This window comes from Simochromis diagramma, unplaced genomic scaffold, assembly GCF_900408965.1.
Source record: "Simochromis diagramma unplaced genomic scaffold, fSimDia1.1 OVJJ01000344.1, whole genome shotgun sequence".
Taxonomy (NCBI): Eukaryota; Metazoa; Chordata; class Actinopteri; order Cichliformes; family Cichlidae; genus Simochromis; species Simochromis diagramma.
Window position 1 is genome coordinate 6,794,543 of NW_024387375.1, and position 21,720 is coordinate 6,816,262.

Sequence of the window (21,720 nt, forward strand, 5' to 3'; positions counted from 1 at the left end):
GCCCTGCAGCTGCTGCTTTCTGGCAGAAACCCCGTAGTGTAGCACCGCAGCGCCATTCGGTAACTGCAACAGTATCCAAAATGGCAGGAGCTGATGGAGACGATTCTCTTTACCCTATCGCCGTTCTCATTGATGAACTGCGAAATGAGGACGTTCAGGTAGGAACCCTGATTTTAATATTATTGTTTTTTTTATATTAAAGATCAAAGCGTTTGGCATAATTTCTTAGTCGTCAGATTGTTAGCTAGCTATCTAGCAAATATGCTAAGTAACGTTCCCGGTCTGGGCCTATCAGGAATTTTCTGCCGGGCCCACCCTACCCGGCTAGTCTAGTTTGTTGTCGACAGTAATATACCGCTCTTTGAGTTGGTTTTTACGCAGATGTACATTTTAATATATTATCACGAAGATTGACAAACTAGGTCATTCATTTAGCTGCTAGCTAATGTCTAGCCAAGCTAGCCGAATGAGCGTTCAACTAAGGAATCACAACAGCGGGGCGTTTGAGGCCGCAGTGGGTATAGATCACGGCTGATCACGCAATTTATTCCTATCAGTCAGTGGAAAGCTTTGCCTTCTAGCAAGCAATTTGAAACGCTGGGTCGCTTTAGTTAGCAACTTGTGACGCAATTTTAAACCAGATGATAACACTAATACGCGTTCTTGGGTTAACAGTATGAATTATAGGGTTGTATTTATTTATTTATTTTGTTATTGGCTCAGGGTTTCTGAATCCATCACTAATTTTCCATTTTGCTTCCAGTTGCGTCTGAACAGCATCAAGAAGCTGTCCACTATTGCTCTGGCCCTGGGTGTAGAGAGGACCCGAACTGAACTCCTCCCTTTCCTCACAGGTAATAAAAGCAGTTTTATATTAAAGCGCTGAATGTGTTGCACTTAAAACTGGGCCTTGTAGTTGCTGAGGCTGTCAGTAATCCACATGTAGATTTACAGTCCTTCTCTCACCCTCAGACACCATCTATGATGAAGATGAGGTGCTTTTGGCATTGGCTGAACAGCTTGGCAATTTCACTATGCTGGTGGGAGGTCCAGAGTATGTCCACTGTCTTCTGGTAAGTCTACAAGCTTCAGATTTTTTTTGTAAACACATGCTTGCAAGGAGATGCATTCCCCATTATATTAAATCTGTATTGATATTTCCTTAGAATTAGCTAGTTTATGTAAAAGTCAATTTACTACACATGAACTTTGCATCAACGTATTTTTCAAGAGTGGGCCAAATGCTAATGTTAAAGTCAGGTTATATTAGGTTGCACTAGGACACAAAAGGTAGTATCTAAACACATCTTAACCCACACATAGTTCATTTACTGGATTTAGACTAGTAATAACAAACTGTTGACACAATTACATCAGTCCCTCAGCTTAACAATTTCACCATAGGACTGACCTGTGGACTTAGGATCAAAGATGATCATGTTTGTGACGACAAAAATAAAAGTAATGGACTGACATTTCAGCTCTTCACATTTGATGATTTTGCTAACTTTTCTTTCTTTGTTGTAAAGAGATTTTTAAATTTGAAATTAGCAGTACATCATATTCTATACAATTGTTTTATCACAATCTTGTATAAATTTTCAGTTTGTTGAAAGGTACATTTTCTAAATTCAGACTGTACGCAATCCTATGCAGCCAGTCATTTGTTAGTATTTATGTAGAATCTAGAGATTCATTGTGAGTAACCCCTTAATGCCTATTGTATCATATTTGCTATATAGAGTTTTTGTGAGATGTTTATTTGTGATGCTTTTCCATCATCATTGTGGATTAAGTTGATCTCCACTTATTTCTTCTTGATGTTTAGCCTCCTCTGGAGAGCCTAGCTACAGTGGAAGAGACAGTAGTCAGAGACAAAGCTGTGGAGTCCCTGCGAAAGATCTCTCAGGAGCACTCTCCAGTTGACCTGGAGGTCCACTTTGAGCCTTTGGTGAAGCGGTTGGCCAGTGGTGACTGGTTCACTTCTCGCACATCTGCCTGTGGCCTCTTTAGCGTCTGTTATCCTCGTGTTTCCAGCACCGTCAAGGCTGAGATTCGCCAGTAAGTGGCTTCTTGAAAAGTGGACAGATTTTTAAATTGCTCCAAATCCTTTTTTCTTAACTTATTTGCTTGTAATGAGTCACTTGGTGGTTGTTTTAGTCTTCTAACAAGGTTTCATTTGATGTTTGTTGTTATTTCTAGGCATTTTCGCACCTTGTGCTCAGATGACACTCCTATGGTGCGTCGTGCTGCAGCATCCAAACTGGGGGAATTTGCTAAAGTCTTGGAGCTGGAGTATGTAAAAAGTGACATAATTTCCCTTTTCACTGCCCTGGCTTCTGATGAGCAGGTATGAACATCCATCCAAAATAAAAAATAAAAAAAATCCATTGAACTGCAGTGTTCTTATTTTGGGTAGTCCATTCTTGGTGTCGTTGCCTGTTGGGAGGCCAAACTGATCCCATCTTTCTTCATCAGGACTCAGTGCGGCTGCTTGCAGTGGAGGCTTGTGTCAGTATTGCCACTCTGCTGCCTCAGGAGGATCTGGAGACCCTGGTGATGCCAACCCTACGTCAGGCTGCAGAAGATAAGTCCTGGAGGGTCCGTTACATGGTTGCTGACAAGTTCTCTGAGGTAAACTGAAAAACAACTTCTTTGATTTAAATGTAGAATTAACATTTTGGAAATTCTGTTTAAAACCAACTTTAAATAGGGCACTTTTTTGATATAGAGTAATTCTGAAGCGGAGTTGACTGTTTTTCTTTTACTGGATATAAAACCAACAACAATAAAAGGTTCATACATTTCAGTGTTAATCTGCTGTATTTCTTTGATACTTGTTAGTAATCTTAGTTTAGACACATGTAGTGCTTTCAAAGAAGTGTTTGACATCACATCATTAAATAACCCACCCCTGTCCAAACATTTGTGCTGCATATTTACTGAGCAAAGGTGTCATTGGAATAATAATGATTAACAAACCCAACATCCTCAAACAAGTAGCTGAGATTAAATCTTAACTTCCTGTTAAAACTTTCAGAAAAAATACTAAGAGCAAAAACAGGATGGAGAGATTTAAAGGTGGCTCTCTTAGACTTGAGCTGAATTAAAGTTCTTTGTTGCCATGCCGCCGTGGGTACAACTAATCACATGCATTCAGCTAGGTCATTGAGCCATTTTTGATCAAAAGAATCTATGCAGCTGCAAAACTCTATTGAGCTTTATTATGAAGGTGACACAAGTTTAAATTAGCCCACAAACATTACTAGTAGGTAATTAAAATCTTTTACCAGTGGGCTTTAATTAAGATTTGTAATATTTGGAGCTTTATCTTTGCATTTTCATTGCAATAACACCATGTTTTTGATGTGTTTAGTAAGTTCTAGAGCAAATAAAAAAACATGTGTTTTTATTGGCAACAAAACAGTTGTGATATAAGGAAAAATGCATAGTAAATATTTATTAGCTTGAACAGCCCTATTTCAGAGGCTGTTTTGAGTTTTACCTGTGTCAGATTATAAGTAGCAGCGGAAAAGATTTAAGTATTGTACATTTTAAAAAGTCAGTTGCCAGTTAAGCCGAAGATTTAGCAAGACTGCAGCTTTGATATGCATCCATGCAATACACGGCTGTACAGGGTCAGCAAAATTAAGAGGATAAGGTGCCAGGTGATAGACCCAGGCCATGGCACGTACATTAAAAAAATCTGTTTTATACATGGAAATCTTAAAGTTTTTTTCCATCTTAATATTCATTGAAACCTCTTAACTATCAGTGTTGAGAATTTTGAGTCAGGTTGTTTGCTCATAATATCACAATGTGAACTTTTAGCCACATTAAAACCTCCCAGTATCTTCCAGTGACCTTTTTACTGGAAGATACTGGGAATTGTGTCACATGCTTACTTGGTAAATGGAGATTAATTGATCTGTCTGAATGTAGCTCCAGAAAGCAGTGGGCCCAGAGATCACAAAGAACGACCTGGTCCCAGCTTTCCAGAATCTTCTGAAGGACTGTGAAGCTGAGGTCCGTGCGGCTGCAGCCAACAAAGTCAAAGGTAGGAGATTTTCTTGAAATGAATCGCACTGGCCGAACTTGATTCAGCCTCTTGACCACTGCTTTCTATATTTTGATGATGTATTTTTCCCTTTGTTAGAATTCTGCGAGAACCTTCCAGAGGACAATCGTGAGCAGATCATCATGACTCACATCTTGCCTTGCGTCAAGGTAAAAATAAATAAATAAACTTTTCTGTCAGCTGCAGTGTGATATTTCTTGTCAGTAAGACAAAAGTTTTGTGTTCACTGGTAAAACAAGAAAAACAAATAAAAGCTTGTCTTTTTATTGTTCCTTTAAAGCACTTTTGAATGCATATGATGTGTTTATTTATTTTGGTAGGGGGGTGGGTTGACCAATGCCATTGCTGACAGATTTAAAGTGTGGATAATCCTTGAATCTTAGTTGTCTCCTGTGGAGGGAGGGGGAAAAAGAGACTATTTTGTATAAAGTGTTCACTGAGCAGACATGTTTGGTTGGTGACCCTTAGTCTGCCATCACCTTCACAAAAAGTAAAATGTTTGTTTGTGTAAACCTAAGAATTTTGAATAAGAGCACCGGGCTGTTTTTGCAGATCCATTTCTCAGACAAAGACATAGTTAACAGTTAATCCGTAGCCTGTAAGAATAGCAGGAGAATCTAATTATGAGCTCTAGATCTTATAATGTAGTGTTTGGGGCAGATAATGGTTAAATATGGTTACACTGTCATGAAGTCATGATGTTGAAAAGGTGGCATCCATATCTCTTATATTCTAGACAATATAAGAGATTGAGAAAATTAATCTAGTAATAAATAATTCAGGTTTTTCTCATTTATAGCACTTTTCTAAAACCATGTTATCATTTATTTGTTTAGTCTGTTTGGAAACAAATCTCTGAATTCCTTTAAATTGATGTCAAGGCCTTATGTTTTGCGGTTATGTTTTATAGACTATACATGCCAGTGTTGTTCAAGTTTTAAGCAGCAGGTGGCACTATTGTGTTGTAACGAACTATTGTGTCAGTAAGGGTAGTGGAAATACAGGTAGCCTCACAGTGGAATTCCTGGAACTGTACTTTTTTTTTTTTTTTTTTTTTTTTTGTGTGTGTGTGTGTGTTTGAAAGAGAGCAAGCTGCATGACTGTCATAAGAAGTCTGTGTTTGTCCTGTAAACATACATACAGCAGTGGGAAAAGCCATCCAGGTAGCAACAAACACACTTCCCTGGAAAAATGTAATAAACGTCATAGCACGGGCACTTGGCACACACATACCATCACTCCCACTGCAGAGTTGATTTTATTGGTAGATTGAAATGCCTGGTGTGCTGATATATTTGTATGTTCTGGGAAGGGAAAATAATTTTTCAAAGGTTTTATAGTTCATTAGAGGCTTCCATGTAATACTGGTTTGAAAACACAAGTAAACATGAGCATTTAGATAACAAGCGATTTCTTTGCTTGTTTATGTACACCCATTTCTGTTTCTGTCTACATCACATTTTAAGTTTTTCCACGCACAGTTGTTAGATGCAATGACTGTAATTCTCACTAGTATTAAGTTCACTTTACCATGTATTTACACACAGGTCGATTATAGGCTCCTTGTGTGCTGCGTTGCAAATATGAGCCATTGCAGTAGTCTTGATGTTTATTTACATACTTTGTCTTAACTATTTGTTTGGGCTGATCTCTCTGTCTCCTGTGTTTCCCGTCCTCCATTAGGAACTTGTTTCAGACACCAACCAGCATGTGAAATCGGCTCTGGCCTCAGTCATTATGGGACTTTCAACCATCCTGGGAAAGGACAACACAATAGAGCACTTACTGCCTCTATTTCTGGCTCAGCTCAAGGACGAGGTAAAGGAAATGCAGATTTTTAATTGCGGTTTCTTTATATTAGACAGCTGGCTTTGGAAATCCACAAGGCACGGTTGTAGTTTGGTACCACTGTAAACAAAAGCTGCTTACAAGGCAGCCCAATTTGACCAAGTTCTTTGGCCTTCTTTGATCAGCATGTCTTAGACAGCAAAGCCACTTAGCTGCAGCCACCAGATGTACCTGGCTGCCACCTGGCTGGGTAGGAGGATGATTCATGCAGTTGGCAGCCTAACTGAGACCTTACAATTGGAAGACTGATTGGCTGCTGTCTTGAGGAAAGCATAATTAAGTCAGACACAGCTTAGCCAAATGGGTTACTGCTTGATGCATTCTGATTGTATTTTCAGTAATAAGGAATAATTGTGGATATTTGCTGATTAAAGGAGGTAGGGTTGTGTGTCTAACATCAGAGTTATTTTTGCAACTGTCAGTATTACTTTTGTAATCATTTTTCAAAGAAGCTGCTGCAAGAATCAAATTGTAGAGCAGTCCTGATTCTGTGTTAGGTTAATGTGTTTTAGCTCCTGAATATTGATTTACATTGTTCCTCTAAGTGTGTTAGGTTCATGTTGAAGAATAGCTCACTCACATCTTCCCACATTAATACATAGTCCATAGTTACATTAGTGAATATTGATATCAGACACAAGTTTGGCAGGTCGGAGACAAACGTGTATCAGTGTTTTGGAAGGCTTATGCTTTAAGTTCCTCAACTCTCTTCCTCTAGTCCTATTTAAAGACGTCCCATTTTCCTCACAGCACAAACACAAGACTAAGTGACTAATTAGATTAATGTCTAAACTGACAGCTTTGACTTGCAAATTTCAAATCAAAGTACATTTATCTGAGGAAAGGGAGACACTGTACAGATTTCAGATAGTTTCTGTGACTTGTTCAGCTACTGCTCTGTCCCAGCTTAAGTTAGTGTGACTGAATGTGTCAAATCATTCTTCAATTTGTGGTTTCTGGAGTTTAAAGTATGTTGATTTAAAAAGTTTAGCTGTGTACTTTTGCTGTTCCAGTTAATATCCTGTTCAAAGCTGAACAAACGCAAGCCCTAATTTCAGGCTCTTTATAATAAACAATGGTTCCGATTTGTAAGACATAACCTCTTGGCAGTCTGGTCTTTTTTGATGGGGTTAGCATAGTTGGATACATAATATGTGATTGGTCTTTTTTTCTTTTTTTTTCTGAAGTGTAAAATATGTAGGTTAAGAAGTTTTACATTTTCGATTATTATATCGGGTTTGAAATGAATCAGAATTTGATGACAGTAGGCTGGCATGACCTTAACCCATCTCTCGTAATTCGTCTGTTTTAGTGCCCTGAGGTGCGTCTGAACATCATCTCCAACCTTGACTGTGTGAACGAGGTGATTGGCATACGACAGCTCTCTCAGTCACTGCTGCCGGCCATTGTGGAGTTGGCAGAAGATGCAAAGTGGAGGGTTCGCCTTGCCATCATAGAATACATGCCCTTGCTGGCAGGACAGCTGGTGAGTCGTGGAGTCTAGGAAAGACAGCTGCAAGCCATATAACATGTTTTAAATGTCATCCTTAATTAACACCATGTGTAAAAACACCAACATTAGCTAAAATGCTATCAGGCCCAATTTGACTATAGATTACAAGGAAATGGTTGTGATTATATTTTATCCTTTTTCCTGCAGGGAGTCGAGTTCTTTGATGAGAAGCTCAATACCCTTTGTATGGCCTGGCTTATTGACCATGGTAAGGTGCTGTTATGGGTTTCAAAGTTTGTCAATTTGATGTACTATCATCGTCATAGGACGATACTTTATCTGTTGGGTCTTAAGGTGGAGCTGAGTATTTGACTGTTTGCATATTTGTTTGTTGGGGAGGTATTTGGTTTTCAATTTTGGGATTTGGATATTTGTTCATATTATTTACATGTAAATGCATACAGTCAGCTTTGGTGCCTGACACCCTTCTCACTCACAGCAGTGATCTTCACACTTCAGTTCACCTCATTGTTGCCAACTTGGCGAACTTATGAGACGCTGCTTAAACAGATGCTTAAATGGGCAGCTTTCTTTGCAACACCCCCTTTATCCTATGAATACAAATCTTAGCCTGAAAATTGTCCTCGTTTTCTAGTTTTCGCTGCAGGAGGGTTGCACTTACTGTGGCAATGCCCCTAATTCTCTCGCCTCTTCCCAATGGCATTTTATTTACTTTGGCTGTCAGTGCTCGGTAGCACTCTGATACCTTCATCCTACACTAGCTTTTTAGTTTTGTTTTTTTAAACATAAGTAGGAACTGCTTATTCCTTTAATAATTTTCACCATTACATATCCACACAGTTGTATTTTGATTCTCTCTTTAATTTCTCTAACTGAACTTTGCACGCAATTTAGAGAGGTCCTCTTACCAGTCTGATACTATTTTATGACCAGGTCAGAGAGACAGTTGGAGAGAAGAGACTAATAAGCTTAGAGGGTGGAAGTGAAGAAGTTTCAGGGTAAAGAAGGTGTGAGATGGAGGTGTTTTGTTTTATACATACCATTGGAGACTCTCCATCTGTAGAGTAGTACAGCTGTAATCAGCAAAAAACTAAATCATCTAGTACAATGGTGTTTGAGAAGTTGTCAGATCTTGCGTCACAATAGAACTGTATATGGACCCTCTCATTTCCATTTTGACACATGAAGGAGTCATCTACATTTGTGCAGATCTTGGGTGATCTCGAGTTGCTACGTTGTGTTAATCACGGCAGTTCTTCTATTGGTTTTTCAGCTCGTCTGCCCAGTTAAGGGGCTCCTCTTTCATTGCATTCAGTCACGTAGCAAGTTTCAGTCAATTTAAGAAACGTTATCTTAACCCATCTTCTCCGTTCACTCTGCTTTGAGGGAGTAGCTGCACACAGTCAGTGAAACAGAAAACAAAGAAAAAGAGAATCTAGAACCTTGAGTGAAAACAGTTGTCGGCACAAAGACTTGCACTGACTGGAAATTGAAGCAAATACACATAAATGAGGTAAACGGGGTCCTGTTGGAAACTTTTAATAATTTTATCCTGATGGATAATTGTATACCGTTATTTCCAGTATATTTTTTTTTAAACATGTCTTGTTGATGTATTTATCTCTCATTGTTATTGATTCACATTGTGTTTTATGTAACACACAGAAAGCCTGTAAAGAGAATTTCTCTGAAAATTTGCTCCCAGGAGAGCCTGCCCTCAGACCCTCCTAGCTGTAGCAGCATTTTTCCCTGTCCACGCGATGCTGTCACCCTTCGCTGTTTGCATCCCCATAGAACAGTTCAGCCACTCTGTCATACTTTGTTACGTCAGTTAACCTTGTTTTTCTATACAACAGCCTGCAGTTCTAGCTTTGGATTTATACTGTTGTTAATGGACTTTAAAATCCCTGTTGGGTCACTGAGCGAGTCTGTGTGTGTTTATCTGTGCATGTTTGCCCTGGGGTCTTTCTCTTCCCGGTAGTTTTAAACGGTTCTGCGAAACAATCATCCTTATTCAAACGCTGAAAGAGCTGTTTATCCTTAGAACTTCACAACACACCCAACTGTATTTATAACCTAGAATATTTGTGGTATGCATTAAGTTTTCCCTGAGTATGTAGTGTTCTTTTGACATTGAGTTTTCCAATTAGAGAGAGACACGCTCTCTGTTGAGGACAAAGGGCCAGCTGGGTTACATCATTGGAATGCTGCTGGTGTGAGTTTCTCTACGTGTGTGTGTGTGTGTGTGTGTGTGTGTGTGTGTGTGTGTGGCTGGCTGGCTGGGGTTAGGGCTGTGCCACACTTACGTAAGCCCTTCAGAGAAAGACGGGAGCACAGGAATCAGCCCAGAATCTTTCCCTCACTGGCTTAATTACAGAGAAAATTATTTGTGTATTTTCCTCTTCTTTTTTTTTTTTTTCACACAGCATACAAATACCCTTAGTCTAATTTCTAACAGTGAGTTCTATTTGTCGCTTTATTGCTCTAAATTCTATTTAAGGTGAAAGCTGTAGCGTCATAATTGCTACAGCAAATAATGCTGATAAATAAAATCTGTAATTTTTGTTGAATGGGTGTAGATACTGCATATATCCTAACCATGGGGTAAAATCAGGGGGTAAAACAATAGATGGGACATTTTGTACTTTCATTACAGTAACTTTAAAACGTATGTCAGACTTCACTGATGGACACGCATGTAAACAAATCTTCATGGATGTTGTGGTTGTGAGACATGAAGATTCTCTTCACAACCAGTGTGGGATAACCTTTGCCCAACAATGCAACTGCAGAAATGCTCTTGGGTGTATTTATAACAAGATTGGCAGCTGTATTTACATTTCCTGGCTACAGACTTAAAATATGTAATGAGATGGATAAATCAAAAGAAGGCTCCTTCAGTAACAAAGATCTAAGTTGTCACAGAGAAGACAATGGTCTGTATGTGTTGGCTGAGTAACCCTCTGGCCTTAAAAAGGATGACTGTCCAGATGAGATATAACCAAAACAGAATTGATACAATTATAGTAAGTTAGTCATCACATAATAATGTGTTTTGAGGGCGTGTTTTTCTGGCTTGTGTGTGCGTGCAATTATCGCCCTGATTTTTATTGTCCAGCTCGAAGATGTTCGCAAGCAAACTGCTCTTGCTGTTCCCTTGACCAAATTGGTTCAGTATGATGAGTCTTGTTTGCCTCGGGGCTCTGCAGTTTATACCAGTGCCCAGAGAGAATTTCAGTCACCTTTTTAAGTCGGCCATCTCACACACTAATAGACGCACTCACTCCCACTGAAATCGGTACAACTGTGTGTATGGCATATTTTGTCACACTACATGGATGTTTATATATAACCTGAAGCATGTGTTGACCCACACTCATTGTTGAACCTGAATGTGTCCTGTGTAAGCACAGGGCCACACTGTGATCCCAGCACAGCCGCTCTGTCTGTTAAAGAGGTGTAAAACAAGCAGTATGTTAGCAAAGTGTTGAGGCCATTACACACCTCACATGTGTGTTTTTGCAGAAAACTTGTCCTCCAGAAATGCGCTGTGGACAAAAATTAAGTTGACATCAAGCAGTGATGAGCTGGTCCTGATGTTTCTAAACAGGAAATGGAAGAAACTGAGATTCTGGGTTCATCCAGTTGTCACAAGAAAGAGGCAGCAGACAGAATGTCGTGCTTTGCTCCAAGAGTTTTTTCGAGCTTCGTTTGAAAAAATTAATGCTGTAAACTGCTGCATTAAGAATAGATGACTCAGAAAAGTGTTTTTTAAAGCATGGATTTTATATATCTGCTGTGTAAAGGCCTTTAGACACTTGTTTGTAATAAAAAATAAATAAATAAAAAATCTTAGCATGGAGGATAAGAGTTTGTCTTATTTCAGGACACACAAACGAAATAGATATGAGGAGCAAAATTACTATAATGACAAGCAAGATTTTAAAATTGTGGATTGCAAACACCAAGCAAAATGAAGAGTGTAATCTTGGAGGATTTTAGCAAGCAAAGCAGATTTGGAAAGAGCCCATCAAGCTCATTCACAGAGACCTGGAAAGGGAGACATGGCACACGCAGACCTTTCACACAGAATGCTGTTGTGTGTTTTTTCTAGTGTATGCCATCCGTGAGGCAGCGACCTGTAACCTAATGAAGCTCGTGGAGAAGTTTGGAGCAGAGTGGGCCCAGAACACCATCGTGCCCAAAGTGCTGGGTATGGCCAACGATCCCAATTACCTCCACAGGATGACCACTCTGTTCTGCATCAATGTGAGTCGACAGATCTTTATTCTATATGCTTGAATGCACATGATGGCCTTTGGAGTTTGTTTGAGGGGCTTATTTTCTGTACTGATCCATCTAAAATGACTCTAGTCTCTCTAATAAAAAGCAGAGATTAGTTGTTTTTCTTATACTACCAGCTGTCGCCAAGTGCTTTCTCGAAGTGGATCGTTAGACTGCGAGGTTTCTGTTTTGTTGTGGCAGCTTTGCCTTCTGTTACAAAGCGCCTCAACATAACTTTTCTTTGGCACTCTTTTAATACCTGTTATGCCTTAAAGGTTTCAGACTCACAGTATTGAAGCTAGATTCAATAATGCAGATCCACTTTATTGCACTGCACATGGGGAAAAGCCTAGTTTAGGAATTAAGGGTTTGTTTTATTAATATAAATGCAGTAACTTTAACAGGGCAAGCTAAGCTCTGTACTAAAATATGACCCAAGTATACTTATCTGGATCACCTACCTTCTTCACTTAAGGTAAACGAAGGCAGCAGTCACTATTAGGAAAGAAGTGTATGAGCTTCTTAAAAAATAAATCACTTGCATGTAGATTTTGTCATCTTGGTAACTCCTGCATTCTGTCTCAGGCTTTGTCAAAGGCATGTGGCCAGGAGATCACCACTAAGCAGATGCTACCTGTGGTCCTCAAGATGTCCAATGACCAAGTGGCCAACGTCCGCTTCAATGTGGCGAAATCCCTTCAGAAGATTGGCCCTATCCTCGACAGCAAGTATGTTGTCTGGAATTTGAGCACTCGGTGCTTTCTCTGCACAGTGGAGGGGGAAAACTGACTAAAGTCTGAAATCCAGAACGAGCTTTGAGTCTAATAAATGTCGTCCTCACTTTGTCCCTTGCAGTGCCCTTCAAACAGAAGTGAAGCCAGTGCTGGAGAAGCTGGCTTCAGACACAGACATGGATGTTAAATACTTTGCCCAGGAGGCCATTAGTGGTAAGCTTTCCTGTCATTTCCTATCACTGGGTATTAAAACCATTTAACAGATTGAGTTATATTTGAAATATATTTAAAAATGACTAAAATTGCAATTCTTATCTTCTCTTTCGTACACAGTTCTGGCGCTAGCATAACGGGCCAGCCCGACATGGGTTAACCAGATACCCACCTGAGTCAAGGCAACACTTTTACAAGATATTTATTGATGTTCAGGATCAACTGGTTAATGTATAGAGAAAGCTGTCAACAGTTTTATTTTTTGTTTCTTTTTCCCTATGTTTATTCCTTTTTTTTTTTTTTTTTTTTTTACTGTCCAATGGGTGTCCATGTCCAGGCATAGCACATAGGCTTATTTGTTAACCTTTCGCTTTGCTGTAAATGGGTGCTTCTACAAAGGCAAAGTGTTGATGAAACTGAAATAAGTGGTGCATGCATGTGCTACTGTACTCGCTAGTCATTGCTAACCAGTACCCCCCTCACATTCCTCCCTTTTTACGCCCTTGGCCGCTGTTGTACTTGAGCCGCAGTCATCACACCGTACCATGTCTCTGTTAGCTACCTAGGACTGTGCTAACTCTTTGTGCTGCAGCACTTTTTCTCCCAGTGTTAGATGAAAACTTTTAGCAGCAGATGGTGCAACAAGCTGTTAATTTTTCTTTCCCTGAGCTTCGTCTTGAAACAGCCCCCTTTTCCCAGAGATGCAGCTCTACAGAGAAGTAGAAATTGAAAGGTCTTTCAAGGTGTTATGGAATATGTTTTTTGTTTTTGTCACCAAATCAAACCCCTCTCCTCTGAAATCCTTCACAGAATTAGAATCTACAAGGTTTTAAAGAAATGATGTCCTGTGTAATTCCTCATCCACCAGACTGCTGTGCTCTGAGTTGGTCAGTAATGGAGAGGGGCCAGATCAGTTGTAAATTGTTGCTCATAACTGTCCCACATTCAGATTAGTAATTTTTGGTACGTGTGGAAGGATGGGACGTAATGTTCTGTAGTATATTGTCGGCATTACTCTTAATCTTTGTGCCAATGACTTTAGAAAGCAGCTGTGTTTTCTTTTAATATGCCGGTAAACCGGTTTCGCCTGCCATGTTGTGTAAAAAGACAGCATTGTTTTCTGGAAGCGACACTATTAGTCTTGACGGTAATGGGATCGTACAACTTAATTGACTACAGCTATGGGGGCTAGTGCACAACCACAGCAGTCCATGCGCTCTAGAGCCGATCAATTTTTTCCTTAAATCCATGCTTGGGTGCCCCCTCCCTCCTCCCCTCCCCTCCCCACTGAACAGGAGGTTTAAAAGCCTTTCAATAAACGTTAAGGGCCATCACTTTTAATCGTTGCTTAAAAACCTCTACACAATGGAGAACAAGTGCATGCTTTGAAAGAAAGTGGGAAGGGGAGCAGGGAGCATGTGTACGTAAGGCTGCATAATGTTTTATTACGGGGTGGGAGCTGGGGTGGTTATGGGCGGATTGAATAAATGTATCGTCTGTGCTGATAAAAGGAACTTTTGTCTTTCCCTGAACTCCTTATGCCATTCCCTTCTCCTCTCTTCTCCCCTCCCGCCTTCCTCATTTTGTTGTTGAATAAACCTTGATTGTTGATTGTCCTGTATCACGAAGACTGCGCTTTTATTTTTGTTTTGAATTCTCTTCTAAATTGGGATGCTGTACTACTGTATCTTGATCTGAATAAAGTAACACAGAGGAGCCAGTGTACCCTTCTTTTGTAACTTCGCAGTTAGGACATAAAGTCCTTTTTGTCAGTATAATTGGCCGCTTCAGGGTGAAGACAGGAATCATCCAATTAAAACAATTTGGAGAATAACAGACGAACCACTTTAAAATATTCTTGAAATATAAATTGTATTGACAACAAATCACAGGCCTGCTGTGGATGTTTAGCTTCTTATGTACAAATTACTATTAAAATGGTAAATTAAAGGAAAAACCAGTAAAAGCTGTCTTTTGGGGGGTCTCTTTGTATTTACAAACCCCTGCTGGATGGATGGAACCATTCTTCCTAGAGATATTCCTCATCTGGTGTTTTGATGATGGGAAAGAAGAGATATGTCTACCACTTTGTTCTACAGTGTACTCCACTGGATGGAGGACCTGTGACTGAAGTCATAGCCATTGATCCCTTGTGCCATATGCATAGGGGGCTGTGGAAAACTTCCACAACACTGGTTTCTCCCAAGAGGCAGTTTCCATCTGGATAGAAAGTATGGGGTGGGTATTGATACATAATATTGCAATATTATCCCATTACAGGGACACCAAACACAAATATTAAATAAATTAAGATAAGACAGATATGTCGTACCACATATCTGTCTTATAAGACAGATGTTTGATTTTTGATGATTTGTAGTGGTTAATTGCTGTATTATCAGAAACAGATTGTAAGTTGCCAACATGACCCTATTCACTACAGACTAATTGACTGTTATGGCAGCTTTTAGGGTTTCTATGCTTGACAATCTGATTTTGCAGCAAACTGAAAAGAAGTAACTTACTAGATAGAGCTGATATTAAGTTTAACTTTGAGAGCATAATATACATACGTATATGTGTGTGTATATACACACATATAGATATATATATATATTAGGGGTGCAACGATACACAAAATTCACGGTTCGGTTCGGTTCGATATTTTTTCGATACAAAAAAAATGTTCATGCCTTTTTAATTTGTCATTTATTAAAATTATAAATATATATTTTAACTCAAAAGTACAGTTTTTAAATGTAATGTTGCTGAAACAAAAGTAATTTAAAAAATAAATATATCTCAGGGCTCTCAAAATTTCAAAATCCCTGGTAGCCCTTCGGGCAGGGACTCTTCAGTTTTTGGTAGCCCAAAATAAATGTAAGTAGCCCGAATAAAAAAGAGAGCAATTTTTTGATTGATGTTTTGTTTCCTGTTTTGTTTCCTTTAAAGTATAATATTGTAAAGGAAACAAAACATTAATCAAAAAATTGTTGAAAAACAAATTACAACATTGTATAAAAATTACAATCATCAACTCAAATACTTGGTTCTAATTGAACAGAAATTTCTATGAACTTGTAAGGACTGTGTAGGACATGAATCAGTCTGTGTCAGATCCTGAATTTGAAATTTCCACTGAAGTCACGGGTAAGAGGCAAGTGGAACCAAGATCGAGGCCATTTGCTTTTTGAAGTTTGCAAAGACTGCTAAATTTTGCCAGTGGTAGTTCACTCTTTGCAACATAGTACGCTGTTCTAAACAGATTTTTCAGGTTTATTTTTAGTATGTTATTTGCAATTGGTGTTTGTTCTGGGAAAGATATTGCAGACTGAGCAATAATGTGTTTCTTGCATTTCTCATGGGTTCTAATGGGGGCCTTTCTTAAAATGACTGGTCCCAGTAACAAAGGCGCTTGTCGACTCAGAAATCGAGAGAAAACCAACAACACACCCGGCAGAACATTATGTTATTTACACGGGTGCACATAAGTGGTCCGCATGTGCGCATTCACTGTCAAAATAAAAGACGCGCACCAGATAAGAAGTTGCAACGCGCGTTTGCGTCCATATAAAAAGCACTGTTTTTGTCCGCTAGAGTGGGATTTTCACGGCACATTCTGCACCACATCTCTGTGCGTTCATCATTTGTTTGAAGCCAGCTCACCTCCTGCAACCACTTTTCCAAGAATACGTGCTTCTTTTGTGGTTCGGACTCCTTCTGACATTTCTTTGGAGGTAGAGGAACACCAAAGTAATTGCTTAAAGGAGCTTCTTCGACATCTTTAAGAGTTTTAAACAAATGTCTGTCCTCCTCCAGAAAATCTTATGTATGCAAACATGTGCAGCCCCGGTTATATAGCTCGTCATATTGCAGCCACAGAAATTCTTTTGTCCATGAAACCATAAAGCTGCACTTTCTTTTTGCCTTATAGTCTGATTTGTCATAACTTTTCCGTTTTGTGGTAAGCTTTTCTTTGGCTGTCACTTCTTCACCCTGACCTGTCTTATTTGGCTCAGCAGAACTAAAATATATATCCTGCTGCTTTTACACACACACACACATAACGGTCAGCGATTCTCTGCGCGATCAACCTCTCATATGTTTAAGCTTGCTGCGGGAGATTTCACTTGTCATGTTTGCATAGTAAGCTAACGATTGATAAGACGATGTCAGAGGAATTGGTGCGCAAATTATCATCACTCACCAATCAGTGCTGTCGCTCTCTATACACAGTTCGTGCGATTGCAAAGTGAAAGCAAAAAACAAGCGCAAATTCAAACGCGATTTCAATATGTCACATATTGACAGTGGCTCACCGATGCCAATGACATAATTACCCAGTGTAACCGGTTTCTGCTTCATCCCGCTGCAACAGTTCGGCCCAAACAGACTCCTCGACTCTGCGTTGTGTAGTGTTTTTAAAAAGACAAGGAGTCTCTGATCGATCGTTGCCACTTTATTTCCTGAATGGAAACAACGGTGTTGTATCAGTGCAAATGGCTCGCCACACACCACTCCGCACAGCACACTCTCGTATGGCTACGGCAGACTGGCAGCGATTACTGCAGCAATATTACAATTTCTAATATACAATAAAATAACAGCAACAACAAATGATGTACCTGAATGGAAACAACGGTGTATTATCAGTGCACAGGCTCGCCATACACCACTCCGCACAGCACACTACGGCAGAACATCTCATTAGCATTCTGCTTTAGCATACAGTTTCACACATTAATAAACAAATGAAGAGTACATAAAACTGGTGTTGGACATGTGTCCACTAAGCACTTATTACACTCGGTGCTCATCAGCTAATCAAACATGTTTTATGTGTCTGTACTACTTAGCTATATCGTGTGCGGAACAATACAACTCACCTCTCGTATGGCTACGGCAGACTGGCAGCGATTACTGCAGCCAGCCTCACCTAACCAGCCACACCGAGAGGGGGGGCGCTGTTTCCCCATTACACTGATATTTGTGGCAAGTGGAATAATACCACATAAACACTGTTACACCAGCTACATTTCCGAAAGAATGCAAAAGCATTGACATATATTTTTCCTTCCTACAATAGCCCGACGGGCAGGGCAGAGGTAGATTTTGGTAGCCCGACTGGAAAAATCGCTAGCCCCGGGATGTCGGGCTTGCGATTTTGCAAGCCCTGTATCTGATTGAGGAATCACTCATCTTTGGAAAAGAGAGTTTATTACAGAGAAATGGCTCTTTCCAAAATAAAAGCTATACTATACGCTTCTTCTGGGCTATATTCTCAGCAGCATATTGTAGCGGGTCAGGGCTGTTCGGGGTTCTGTTTGTACAGTTATGTTTTGTTTATGTTGCCATAGTGACGGGTGACGCCCTCTCGCTGCGACAGTGTGTCCTTCCGGGGTCAGAGGGCGCCCTGTGTGTTGTTGTTGTTGCTGTGCGGTTGCCACGCTGAGCAGTTAGTTAGCGGCAGTGTTCTTCTGCAGATGTCAATAAACGTCTGTGCTCCCTGGCTAGCTCACGGGAAGCAAGACCAAACGACACCTCCGTCTCCTCCTTGTCTGAGCTCGCCACATTGGTGTCAGAAGTGGGATGATGGTGGCACCCCATGTTCTGACCCGAGTGACTTTTCCCCCGCCGGTCGTGACCGGCCGGTGCGCCAAAAGAAGGCACCCGGACATTTGCAGGACTTTATGTGGGGTAATGGGGTTGTCGGGGACGACTGACCCCTTAGGTGGGGGCTATGTAGCGGGTCAGGGCTGTTCGGGGTTCTGTTTATACAGTTATGTTTTGTTTATGTTGCCATAGTGACGGGTGACGCCTTCTCGCTGCGACGGTGTGTCTTTCCGGGGTCAGAGGGCGCTCTGTGTGTTGTTGTTGCTGTGCGGTTGCAGCGCTGAGCAGTTAGCTAGCGGCAGTGTTCTTCGGCAGATGTCAATAAACGGCTGTGCTCCCTGGCTAGCTGACGGGAAGCAAGACCAAACGACACCTCCGTCTCCACCTTGTCTGAGCTCGCCACAATATTAAACATATCAGGTCCCCATAAGGAGAATCATGTGCTAACGGCTGTCTAAATGACTCGGGTAAAGTTTGTAGCAATCATGCTTGTTGTTTTTGTCTGCTTCCACTTGTCTTTGCACTAGGATGATGTCGGGGTAAATGTGCAGTCATATTCGTTGTGTTCCCACTAGTGCTGTCAGCGTAAATCTCGTTGAAATGACGTTAACGCCACAACACGGCAAATCTCCGTTAACGAGCTACCCCTGATCGCCCCATGCGTTAAAGAGCTAACTGCGCTAACACACTAACCATGTAATTGAGCATTGCGTGGCACATCCAACATACTGTTTTACTTTAGTCCATGACGCGCTTACCTTCAGGGTCATACGTCACATGAAAACCAAAATAATTCCAAATGCCAGATCTGAATGAGGGTGGGGGAGGTTCAATTTGCCATGTTGCAAGGAGAGCTTCTGTCTCGCTAGCTTGCCCTGGGCTCTTCCTTCTGAGATGCTGTCTGTGTTGAACGCTCAGTGGATCTGCGCTCGACAGTGCAGCCTAGGCGGAGTAGTCGAACGCAGATTCACTGAGCGCTCAACACAGACAGCATCGTCAGAAGGAAAGTTGATAAAATAAATTTTGTATTGTTCGATACATATGCGTACCGAACCGAAAGCACTGTATCGAACGGTTCAATATCGATACGAGTATCGTTGCACCCCTAATATATATGTATAGTCAAAGTAGACTTTGGTACTTCAGCATTGGTTTATAGGTTATGACTATGCACATGGAAAGATTTCATAGAAAACAGCTGTTCCACCCCCTTAAAAAACAAAAGGCAACATAATGGTGGCCTGCTTTGACAATTGGCGGGTCACTCATTATGATTTTGGCCATATGAGAAGGGCTTCAAAGTGCTACCATAATAATCAAGAATGACTTTCAGCTTTTCTGCTTGAAATTTCCCGATATAGTACTTGAAATGATTTCACCACTGAAAGAAGTCAGTGAGTCAGAATGCAATCAGTGAGAGAAAACAGCTGAAGTTTCTGGCGATGTGCACTGGATGAATTTGGAGGGTTTCTGGTCTTAAGTTCTGTGTCGAGTTGACGTATCGGTTAAATGAGCCTGAAGGAGTTGAAGTAATTGAAAGCAAGTGACGCATCAAAGGAAAAGAAAGAAAAAGCAGTGGCTCAAGGCTGGGACTTGCCCATTCTGATTTAACATGGTGTTAAAATGACTTGTGTTACTTTGGCTTAATGATTGAACCTGTTTTCTTGCAGTGAAGTTGAGTCTGATCACAGTTCTGTGATGCTGTTGCAGGTTATGCTCCTCCTCGTTCATCAGCATTCCCAGAAGTTAATCCCCCCCCCCCCCAACATTTATGACGAAGACGGGCATTCTAACACGCGGTCTCTTTGTCACTACAAGAAGATTGTGGATTTATGTATCTGTATATTTAAGTCTAATCAACAACTAGAAAAGTTGGTCACAAGCAGAAAGATCCAATTTTGTCCTTGTGATTTAAATGCTCTTTGTTCGATTTGGAAGGAGTGCTTCTCAGCCTGTAGACGTCTGGAGGAAAATGTGGCATTAATTTCACTAGCTCCTGGTCTCATATTTGCTCAGTTCTGACCTGGTAGGCAGCTGTTCAGAGATGAAAGCGATGGTCCTGCGGGCTGTTTTGGCCACGGGGAACCACGCAGAGCAGGGGCAGGGTCTGCAGCTGACACCTGCCCTCATCTCGACTACTGTGGAGAGGGAGACTGCAAAATAAGGGCTCGGTTTGGAAGTGGACATGCGCTGGAAGCAAGCGTATGAATAACATGCCACTTACTTGTTATGCATATGCTATGTGCAGCACATCCGAGATGCCCCAACGTTTCTGTTCATTCCAAATGAGGAGTCAGCAGAGAGCTTTGAGGCAATGAATCACATGGCAGGGATCTTTATGAGAATCCCAACCTTACTTTTTTTTTTTTTAATCGCCTCAAATCTTCCATCAGCCCTCCTTGGAGCTGTGTGCTCTCCCTATCCTCCACCCAGCCCTAATTTCCGGAGCACATTATGCACACATACTGTAATGCACAGCCTGGTGTGGCTGCTGAGTGTCAGCACATTCTGCTACAGCAGGACCCACTCGAGAGCCATTGAGAATATAGCAGCTTAAAGGCAGGATGTGCTTTTCAAGAAATGGTGTGAAGTAGTAGGAGGAGAAGGAGGAGGCTTGATGGTAGATGGAACCTGTGAGACTGATAACAAGAGCCAAACCATACCTCAGACATGGCTTGACATATATGAAATAATGAAGGGTTGTTTTCTTTCTTTCTAAAATATCTGGTGATCTAGAAGCTTTGAAGCACATTTTTTTCCCCATTACAGCCAAAAATCTTCATTAAAACACGATTACTTGAGGACAAGGGCTAATCCGCCCTCTAAATCCACTTGAGTTCATGAGGCAGTAATGAAACAGCAGCAACCTATTCCTATCTATTTAGATTCTGTTATTCGGGGGGATTTTCAGCAGCTAGAACCCCTGACAGAGCTGAGAGCCCTGACGTCAATGCAGCTGCCTCCCAGGACCATGTCATTTATAATGAAAGGAGTCAAGCAAAGCCCCCACACAGCACGGCTCTCTCTCTCTCTCACACACACACACACACACACACACACACACACACACACACACACACACACACACACACACACACACACGAGTGAGGTCAGACGCTCTCAGGGTGACAAATGACAAATATCAGTTGGGAGAAGAGGAACGTTGGCCCACTCATTTTTCTTTTTTTTCTTCCCTCCTCAAGTCACCTTGTCATCTCAGCGCTCCCTCCTCCTCCTCTTCTATTCTGTTGTCTTTTATCATGGGGTTTATAAGCTGTACAAACTTTTTTTTCTCTCCCCCCCACACCCCGCCCTTAAATAATATCCAAGCCCACACGAAGAACGCTCAAGCAAGTGTGTGGTTCACACTTGGCTCGGCTGTAACATCCAGCTCAGAGCCCCTGCAGGACCTGATTTTTCCAGGCACTACTGGGTCATGTGTGCTGGGATTTTCTGACTCTGTCCATCTGCTGGCT

The 21,720-nt window shown here is 41.0% G+C and overlaps 1 protein-coding gene across 1 annotated transcript; it reads left to right on the forward strand.

Moving 5' to 3' along the window:
• The first annotated feature begins 25 nt into the window (after positions 1 to 25).
• Positions 26 to 14,347, forward strand: ppp2r1bb (protein phosphatase 2, regulatory subunit A, beta b). Its single transcript, XM_040009492.1, has 15 exons — positions 26 to 158; positions 764 to 854; positions 973 to 1,073; positions 1,829 to 2,061; positions 2,203 to 2,350; positions 2,479 to 2,634; positions 3,943 to 4,057; positions 4,157 to 4,227; positions 5,762 to 5,896; positions 7,239 to 7,412; positions 7,587 to 7,647; positions 11,515 to 11,669; positions 12,270 to 12,412; positions 12,540 to 12,631; positions 12,752 to 14,347. Exons 1-15 carry the CDS (start codon positions 81 to 83, stop codon positions 12,766 to 12,768), a joined length of 1,770 nt encoding a protein of 589 aa, XP_039865426.1. The 5' UTR covers positions 26 to 80; the 3' UTR covers positions 12,769 to 14,347.
• Positions 14,348 to 21,720: the final 7,373 nt, after the last annotated feature.

Excerpts from the sequence above, each read along its gene's own strand:
- ppp2r1bb (XM_040009492.1), top strand. The coding sequence starts at position 81 with ATGGCAGGAGCTGATGGAGACGATTCTCTTTACCCTATCGCCGTTCTC. Across the intron at positions 159-763 it reads TGCGAAATGAGGACGTTCAG|TTGCGTCTGAACAGCATCAA; the intron begins GTAGGAACCCTG and ends TTTTGCTTCCAG. Across the intron at positions 12,413-12,539 it reads GGCCCTATCCTCGACAGCAA|TGCCCTTCAAACAGAAGTGA; the intron begins GTATGTTGTCTG and ends TGTCCCTTGCAG.